Source organism: Nannospalax galili, unplaced genomic scaffold (assembly GCF_000622305.1).
Source record: "Nannospalax galili isolate Female #2095 unplaced genomic scaffold, S.galili_v1.0 scaffold83, whole genome shotgun sequence".
NCBI classification, from domain to species: domain Eukaryota; kingdom Metazoa; phylum Chordata; class Mammalia; order Rodentia; family Spalacidae; genus Nannospalax; species Nannospalax galili.
Genome location: NW_008352659.1, coordinates 3,919,223 through 3,929,320, shown reverse-complemented (window position 1 = coordinate 3,929,320; position 10,098 = coordinate 3,919,223). Strand labels below are relative to the sequence as shown.

At 43.9% G+C, this 10,098-nt stretch overlaps 1 protein-coding gene across 22 annotated transcripts in view; it reads right to left on the bottom strand.

The window, feature by feature from the left end:
- Nucleotides 1-10,098, bottom strand: part of Kcnma1 (potassium calcium-activated channel subfamily M alpha 1) — a 788,086-nt gene that overhangs the window by 370,445 nt on the left and 407,543 nt on the right. For all 22 annotated transcript variants that reach the window (XM_008849872.2, XM_008849855.2, XM_029554470.1 and 19 more), the window contains exon 3: nt 8,679-8,740. In XM_008849872.2, the coding sequence (XP_008848094.1) occupies nt 8,679-8,740 (62 nt within the window). The remainder of the gene's footprint in view (nt 1-8,678; nt 8,741-10,098) is intronic.

The following is a 10,098-nucleotide window of genomic DNA, read 5'->3' as shown; positions in this document are numbered from 1 at the left end:
GGCGGGAGGCAGGGAGGGAGGGAAAGAGAGATAATTGAAGGGCTCGTGCCAGTAGATAGTATACAGGTAACCCCTGAAACTCAAGTGTCTCCGTTGATCTTTCCCACCTGGGGTTATCTTTGGTCTTTTTCCTGGACCACAAGTTTGCACCATAATGAAGACCCAAGAGTCTAGAGTTGGCACAAAAAGTCAATATGCTTTGCTTCTCAGTAGCCAAGCACATCTTTGTTGATTGTTTAAGTTTGGTAGAAAAGACCCAAAAGATCAGGTGAAAGGGGCCTGAACGTGGAGAGAAGAGCTCTAGTGTCAGACTGTAGTTTGGGCTCTGAGTGCCTCGGTGACCTTGAACAAGCGGCTTAACCTCCAGTCCTTGGGAGAGTATACTGAAACACATAGAACAGTGGCACCAAATGGTTTCTAAGATATGACATCATTCCTTGTATGAAGAATTGGTCCAAGGACTCCCTATGAATACCAAAATCCATGCATATGCAAGTACCTTATCAGAAATGATGTAGCATTTGTATATAATTTAGATCTATCCTTCCATATACTTTACATCTTCTATAGATTATTTATAATACCTAGTACAATGTCAGTGCTGTATAAATAATAGCTGTGTGTAGGGAATAATGAAAAGCAAAAAATTCTGTGCATGTTCAATAAAGTTGTGATTTTTTTTTCCTACTATTTTCAATACACAGTTGATTAAATCCTCAGACACAGAGGGTTAATTCTATTCTAAAGTTGTCTTTATATAAAATCTGACAGGCCTGTCTTATTTCTGTCTTCCTAGCACAGTCCCCGATATTTTCCAATAAAATGCCCCAGGTAAGTATAGACTTTGTCTTGACACTTTCAGATGCTGCTGCACATGATAAGCAAGGTACCACTTCACAGGGAGAGACGAGGAAGCAGAGACTGCCTCCCCACTGCAGATGGTAGAAGGAGGAACTCTTGACAGACGCAGTCAATGTCATGTTACACAAAGAACAGGCCTTATCCCCTAAATCCACCCACACGGAAGCAGACACACAGACATTGACTCCATCCTTCGACATCTTCTCCACCTGTCTTTTCCACCAGTTCTCTCCCCAGTGAGAGAAAGAATGAGATGAAAAACCGGATGAGGTAGAAATGTTGGGTTGGGGCCCCTTACACGTCACAGAACTGAGAGGTGCCATGAGAGGTTAAATTCTGAATGGAGACAAAGACTTCCTATTGGGAGCTATTTACAGCCTCTACTGTGAAGGCATCTCCTCTTCCCCTTCCCTCAGAGGCTCAACTCCTCCACCATCTGACACTCTATTCTTTCAGCAGCTGCTGACTCTCCTGTTGTGTTTCCCCTTCACAGATGTGCAGTGCTGTTCTGAATACCCTGCCCTTGAACTTTTCCTACCCATAATTTTTCAAACCAAAGCCTGGCAATAAAAATGTCAGGGAGGGTTGGAGAAAACTCGGGGGGTGGGGTATTTTAAAAAGAGAGAAAAGAGAAAAAGAAAGGCACTTTGCACACACAGTGATTTGTGTCGATTTCTTCAGCAAAGGTTAAATGCATGTCGTGGCTTCTCAAATAGAGCAAGAAGGTGGAGCACAGGAACTAATTATTTGGAACACCACCTAGAATGACCTCAATCCATGAAAGGCAAGAAGTCGGACACATCTCAGTGTCAAGGCTTTCTTCCCTAGGCCCTGGCTGCCCAGTTGGTCATAGCAAGGGACTATGTAACCTTGAGAAAGCTACCACTAGCAAGCCTTGCAGTGACAATGAACTTACGGACGTGACTTGTGCTGTCTTCACATCCCAGGCCAAGAGGTTGGGCACATGGAACTATCAAGCCAACAACTGAGCATGGTGAGTTAGAACAAAGCCAGGGAAGGAAGGAAGCTGTCTCTTCTCATTTTGAAGACCCTCACAGAAACCTCTTGATGCCAAATTTCCCTAAAGTCTGTTTTTGGTAATATTTTCTATATGTGTAAATCTTCTGCAACATCCTACAAAACTATATAAAATTCAATCGCTAACTCTCTAAAGGGATGAAAGAATTTATTCAATCATGGAAGAACGGGCATCTCACTGATCTACTTCAGTGTGCCGAATAATACGCAGAGCGAAGTAGATGAGAGGAGAACAAAGTCTGTCCATGGAAGGATCCTCTGGGGGGAGGGGCCTCAAAGAGCAATCACCTTCCCTATTCTTTGCTCGCTTGACACTATCACACCACAAAGTGCTGCCATGCCACTGAGACTAAAAAGGAGAAGGTCTTCTAAGCCGTTAGTAGAATGGAAGGAAATCAGGACCCAAATAGGACAGCACATGGCCCCCAGTAGTATCTTAGGAGGAAGGCTGGTGACATGACCCTCAAAGCACTATGCAGTGCAGACGTGGCACTCAGGATGGAGACGTGGAGAACAAAAGGAAAAACTAGACAGAGGGCTGACGGGTGAAGTGCCTCCCGTTCTTACAATATCTCACCAAACTCTTACCAAACTTGTTCAGTCTGGAATTTCACTTCCTGCCACTTAGAAGGGATGAGGTTTTAGAATTAGATCCTGGTTCCACTACTTGTTAGCTATGTGGTTTAAAGCTGTTTTGTACCTTTGGCCTCCTAGTCAGTCAAGTGGGAATGGTAAGACATTCCCTAGGGTGTTATCAGAAGAATTCATTGAAATTGCATGTACCATTTATTTTAATGTGCATGGAACTCTAATTCAACACACAACACATCGGCAGGGAATCCTAATTCCTCCCAGCTTTCCTACTTTAAAATTAACTTTTTAAATTTGTGTATGATATATGTACATAGTCATATAGGTGTGTGCATGTATGCATGCAGGTGTTCACATACATGTGGAGGCCAGGAGTTGACATCAGGTGTCTATCCCAATGGCTCTCTAGCTTGTATTTTGAAACAGAGCCACTCATTGAACCTGGAGCTCACTGATTCAACTAGGCAGGTCGGTCAACAAGCCCTTAGGAACCCACCTGTTTCACTCCCCTGATCTCCACCATAGGGGTTACAGACACATGCCACCACGTCTCGTTTTTATATGAGTGCTGGGGATCCGAACACAGGTAGGTCCTTATGCTTCTGTGGCAGCCATTTTACTGACTGAGCCATCTCCTTAACCCCTACTGAAAGAGAACTTCTCAGATGAGAGGTCAGGTTATATATGAAAGTAATTGGCAGGCAAAACTGTGTAGCAACTAACAGGTTCTGCTAAAACTCTGGATGTCTGAATTACAATAACAATGTCAATAGCATTTTCAGAGACTTTGAAAACAATCTGGTCAGTTTCTATTACAACTTCACATATAATTATCGGCAACCATACCCAATCATATGCACTTTTACCATCTGGAAGGTGTTCAAGATTTTCACATTGAAGATGTTTCCAACGAGTGAAATACAAAGTGAATGACGTAATGAATGATATCAAAGTAAAATTTATGAAGACATAGGAGTGGCATTTTCAGGAGTTACCCTGGCAATGGAACAGTTGGATCTGATGCACTATGAAATCTGTGCCGTGATTCCCTCCCCCTTCCTAACGTCCATATCCCTCAAACAGCAGTGCTTAAACCAGAAGCCAAGAGCAAAGCCAGGCAAAACCAGCGGGCTCTCCCACTGTGCACCAGCCATTTTGGAGCAAATAGAGTCATTAAGGAAAATTTTAACAATGCATAACCTTTCAGCTTTATTCTGCTAACAGCAGGTAGCATGCCTTTCAGAGACAAGAGCTGCCTTGAAGTCGCCAGTGAGCAGGACCTGACCTTCATTTCCAGTCTACACAGCATTAAATATTCATAATCCACGTAACTGTAGCTTAAGTAGCAGCAGCGTTTAAACATGAATCAAAGGCATAAATATCTTCCCACGTGTGAGTCATCCTTTCCCAGAGTGCCACTGGAAAAATGCAAATGCACAGAGCTCTGTGCCGTCTCTCCCCGACTTTCGCTTAAAATTCTGGAAGCAGCGGAAACTGCCTTATGCAATCCGTGAATCGTGCCCCTCATGCTGATGTTATGACGTCACTTTAAAATTTTCCCTCCTATCTTTTCCAGAAGAATTTCTGTCTGGTGCCAAGGGAGAGGGTAACTGATGTCAAGCAATGGTAACAAGAACCACAGGGCATGGATGGGGTTCTTTTGACTTGGTTGCATGATTTTTAAAAAATATTTATTTCTATTTATTTATTCATTGTGTATTTACTGAAAACAGCAAACAGTATGGTCAGTTTCTACTACAACTATTTACATTGTTTGTTTGTTTGTTTCGAAACAGGTTCTCATGTAGTCCCAGCTGGCCTAGAACTTGCTATGTACACCAGGCTGGCCTTGATCTGTTGAACTCACAGAGGTCTGCCTGCCTCTGCCTCCCAAGTACTAGGATTAAAGGTGTGCAACCACCATGCCTGGCCCTTTTATTACAACTTTGAATAAAATTTATCTGTAACCACTTTTACCACCTGGAAAGTGTTAGAGATTTTCATATTGAAGATGTTTCAAATGAATGAAATACAAAGCAAACAAGAAATGGATACTAAAGTAAAATTCACGATGTGTGTGTGTGTGTGTGAGTACAGGCGCGTGTGCGCTATGCGAAGGTCCAAAGACAACTTCACAGTCAGTTCCTGCCTTTCGCTGGGTTAAGGCAGAGTCTCTCTAGTTTCCTCTCTGCTGCACATTCTAGGCCAGCTGGCCCATGAGCTTCTTGGTGATTTTCCCACCCTACCTCCCATCTTGCTGTAGGAGTGCTGGGATTACGGAGTACAGATGTGTAGCACAGTCTCTGCCTTTTTACATGGGTTCTAGGACTTGAACTCAGGTTGTCAGGCTTGCATGGCCAGTGCCTTTACCTGCCGAGACAGCCCTGGCCCTTGGTTCTACAATTAAAACAATAATCTTTGCTTCACCAGAAGCAGAGATTCCAGGGAGGTGTCAGAATTAGGAGGTAGAGTGATGTATCACAGAAATTGGACAGGAAACCTCTTTAAAAGAATGGAAAGGAAAGAAAACTCCTTTGGAGAACATGGCCCTTCCGTGTCTATTTGAAAGGATGGAATTGCTGTGCTGGATAACGTGTCGTGGTCTCTCATTTGTGAAGGCTCATGCCCATCCAAAGCCTCGCTACCACATCCCCGTTTGACTCTTTCCAGAGTCTCCCATTGGGATGATGAAGCATCACTTTAACACAGTTTAATGTAATTCTCTTTGGCGGTCAGCTCCAGGGGCTCTGAGGACAATCTTTCTTAGCTAGATAGTAATCACTGCAGGCTACCCAAGCGATTCTTCTCAGAGAGATCACTCAAGGAAAATTAAGACCCAAAAAGGGCCTCTCACACACTCCAAAGACCTACTCAGGGATCTATATGTCTTGGCCTAAGAGCTCAAAAGGAAAGATGTGTGGAAGTAACTGAAATGATATGCACTTTGAAAGGTGAGAAAGATCATAAAACCACCAATTACAACGTTTACCTGAACTTCCTTGCCCATCTGCTGCCATGTGGGTGTAGAAGACATACCTAGTCTGTTCGTGCATGTGCAGTCTGCATCAGCCCCTCTGAGAACATTTGGCCAAGTCGACGCCTGGAGCCTGTTTTATATGTTCACTGCATGCTTCTCACTTCTCTCCCTTTGCACATTTTTAAAAATTTGCGTGTGGCATATGTGTGTTTGGTGTACATGCAAGTGGAGGCCGGAGGAGCACGTCATGGGCCTTGTTCTCCACTCTCTGCCTTCTTCCCATGAGACAGCGTCTTCCACTGATCCCAAAGCTAAGCTGGCAGCCAACAAGCCCTAGAGATCCTCTTGTTTCCTTCCCCTAAGGCACTGGGGTTACAGGCCCAGAATATCATGCTCAGCTCTTCATCTGGGTTTGGGGGATCTTACCTCAGGACCTCAGGCTTGTACACCAAATGCTCTTACAAAGCCATCTCCCCAAGCTATCGCTGCACTTCCCAAGCCTTGAGCCTCGAGTTTCTATAACTGGGGGATTCCCTATCGACAATGTGGGTGAGGCCAGCTCTGGTTAAAATGCACCACGTGAATTGATTTTGTAAACCATGTCAGCAACAGTGAGGGTCACTCCTATTTATTAATTTGAACTGGGTTAATAAAAACTCAAATTCATCTCAAGAATACTAGATACTTTTCCCAGAACTATGATTGAGTATAATTTTCCAGAAGCATTCAAAGCTGCTTTTCTAGCCACCCGGATGGCCAGTCAAACCATATTTATTAAATTAGTAATGATTGTGAAAGAAAAAGATAGATTAAGACTTTACCTTTGACTTTCTCATCCTCAGTCCATATGCAGTTTATATGAAGACCAAGTTCCATTTGACTTCATTCGCTAAGCTTCATTTTAATTTGTTCAATGGATTTCATTTGGTGTCCTGACTAGGAATCTCTGGACTTATCATAAAGGTCACTGTATAGCTCCTACTATAATTCTTCTCCTTAAGCTCAGGGTGCTTGCTGGCTCTCCCTGGGAAGATGGAAAACTCCCCATGTGGACTGATGATTGGCCTATTCACAAGTCAGAATCTTGGGTTGGGTCTCAGGGCCAAATGAAGAAGAAGTGAAAAACAGAGACAGATATGTAGCCACAGGTTTTCTGATAAACAAAGTCTGTTGTGATAAGCCATACAGCTTAGTTAGTTTAAGAAGAGAGACAGGCTGAAGCCTGATAAGGCTCAGACAGTCCTCCATGGAGGAGGAGGACAGTCTCATCTCTAAGATTACTGGCATTTTTTGCTGAGGAAAGTGAAAAATAGAACTTAAGGTCAGCCACGGTACAGACTCATTGCAAGTCTCTAAAAGAAACCAGAATGAAAGACACTTCTAACACCAGCTTCTGTAAGACGTAGAGTCAGAATTAAAACCAAAGGACATGGAGGAAGGAGAGGCATCAGTAAGAGTGTTATGCTACAGGAACTTGCATGCTTTCCCATCTTCTCCTATGAAGACAGAAGACTGCAATCTATGGAGCCAATGGTTGCCTCTGAGTAGACACTATTCAAAAAAGGACGCCACCCAAATCCGTTAGCAGTATTTTATTTCCAAGACATACAAATAGGCAAAAAGGGAGGTAAAGGGAAGGAAGGCTCAGTGGAGGCATCTGTCCCTCTCTCGGATCGCCACACTCACCTTCACATAAGGGTGTGCTCTCTCTCTAGGGCACACAGACTACATATCTGAACCTCTTTCCAGAGCCCCAGCATGGGCGTTGGCAGGGTATGCACCCCATAACATGTGAAAACACCCCTGGAGAGAGATTGGAGACATATGATGAATGGCTTGAGATTCCCAATTCAATTCAAATGTGGTTCAGACTCTGGGTAAATATGAAAACAGAACTTACCTTCCCTCAAGACAAGTAGAGCCTTCCAGACAGAATGTTCTTCTCTTTCTTGAAAAGGAATTGCAGAGGAAGGCAACATACACAATCTCTTCTCCTGAGGATGCTTAAAGGACCCCCCACCAAGACAGGTGAGGGGCCAGCCTTGCATGTGGGGTGGACTGAAGAACTTCGGAAGTCTTCTTTGGCCAACTCCAGAGACTGACGAGCAGATACCGTTTCTTTGGCTTCCTTGACATGACAGTTTGGACTCCATTCAAATGTACAAAATCCTCTGGCTGGTGACCAGATAGCTCTGAGAATCTAGGTGTGTGTGAAGTTACTACCATCCTGAGCCACAGAAAGAGAGCTTTATGCTCAGAATTGAGACTCACCAGAGTCTGGGCCAACACGGACACGAGGCAGGTGTTCCAGGATCAAAGTCTCATAACCACCAGAGACAGAGGACTTCAAAACTCTCACAGCAGACAAGACAGACACTTGTCCTTGGCCAGAGCTGTCAAGTTCGCATCACAACAGAAAAGCAAGCCTGAGTCCAGCTCTCAGATGCTGTCAACTTCAAGACTGCACGTAGGAGGATAGTTGGAATAACTGCTGCACCCAGGGGTAGTGCCTGAAGCGACCAGGCTAGCCCCAGGGGCTGTCTTCTTCAGCTTCCTGGAAGGTCCTCACCATCTATGACCCATGCTCACCCTGGAGTACCAGACCACTTACCTGGCACCCAGTGGGTCTGCATGAGCACTATTCTCTAGGAGTTCTCAGATGGCCATGGGCCTCCACCTCTGTGAGTCCTCATGGACATGCCATTCCCTTCCCTTCCCTCCACAAGCAAAGAACCACAGGTCTCCAATGCCACACCTACATATTTGGCTGGAAGGTGAACTCTTAGCATGGTGCTTTCTAATCCATCCTCCAGCAAAATCTAAGCACTGGAACCCGGGATGAGAAAAGGATCCAAGATGGGCAATTCTCATCTGCTGGACCCTGTCGCCCCCTCCCAGAGGTTCAACCTTCCCATCAAAATCTCTTAACATCCCAGGCATTTTTAGTGAAAATACATCATCAGGAAACAGCTAGTGACATATAAATACCCAGCAGGAAGGCTTGTCCCCAAAAGGCCTCTCCCTCCCTTGCCAGCAAAATCAATGCAGCCTTCCTTCTGAGAGATGGTTTTTTTTTTTCTCTTTCAGAAACATAGCACAGAATAGCCCTGCCCTTCCTCCAAGTCTTCCATACTCGGGAAATTCTTGCAAAGGTTGGGGGATCATGATCAGTTTAGAGAAAATGGCCAACACAACATATTTGAATACTCACTTTGACGAGTCTATGAAGTATATTACAAGTGCACCAATGCTGAGAGCAAAGACTAAGACAACCTGCAAAAGAAGAGAAAGACTGTATTACTAAGAGCTGAGCATCAGGATGCGCACATTTCTGACTGACAGCAGCAGCTCTGAAGCTCCGTGCCTCTGCCTTCAGGGACCGGCTTCCAGGTCTCATGCCCTTGCTGCCCTAGGACTAACTTGGACCCAGCAGGGGGAGCAACCTCACAACTTGCAAATAGGGGTCAGGGCAGACTTCTCCTTCCAGTGTCCTTGGGTTTTTATCTGGTCCCGTTATCTCAAGTTCTAGCTTCTCTGCAACTAAAATCTTCAGGGGCAAAGAGCAGGTTAAAAACAACAAACTCAGAAGGATGCAATGTCTCATCCTGTACAAACCCTGGGACTTAAAGGGATTCAAATACAGGAATACTAACTTTCACCAGCTCTGTTGAGGTGCAATTAATTTGCCATAAAAATTCATCCATTTTAAGCATATAATTTCTTAATGACTTTTGGGAAATTTATTATGTTATGAGATCGTCACCGTGATCCACTTTCAGAACACTTTTATCATCTCAATAAGATCTCTCATTCATGGTAAATTAATCCCTGTTCTTATCCTTTAGCCCCAGTCAGCCAGTAATCTACTTTCTGTCTCTATATGAGAAAGATCCATTTGAAAGGCACACATTTCCTTGCACAGATATCTATATGGATGCATGTATGGAGATGTATATACACACATTATACACACATATATGTACATATATCTCCATATAGATTCAAATACTCTCACTTCTCTGTCTCTCTGTGTCTCTCTGTTTCTCTCTCTGGGTATATATGTGTGTTATGACATTTGTCAAATATTTAGGGAAAGATTTTAAAATCAATTAGGTCATATGACAATCTTTAAGCTTCTCTGTACTCCTCACTCACAATCCATCACTAGGGACATAAAAGGCAGTGTGGGCATCTCCTGCAATGCATTGAATGCATATGTAGATTAGCAAGATACCGATACTCGCGTCCACACACTCAGTGTTCCAAAGTGTTTATTTAATCTTTCACAGGAGACTATTAATGGAAATAAACGATGATCCAAGTCGAAAAGCCACTGACAGCCAACAATTAAGGCTGAAAATAGAAAGTAAACACCACACCATACACAATGCCTGCCTGCCATTCAACCCATACATACCCTTTAGATAAGCTAATATCTGCGAGAGACTACAAGGGAGGGCTTTAGACGTAGCAGTTCTAAATTTCTCCAAGATCCCCATGCAGAAATCCTGTTGGCATTGGATGATGGATACAAATGATTTAAAGATTAGGTATGATGTGTGTGTGTGTGTGTGTGTGTGTGTGTGTGTGTGTCTGTGTGTCTGTGTGTCTGTGTAAGTGTGTGAAAGAGG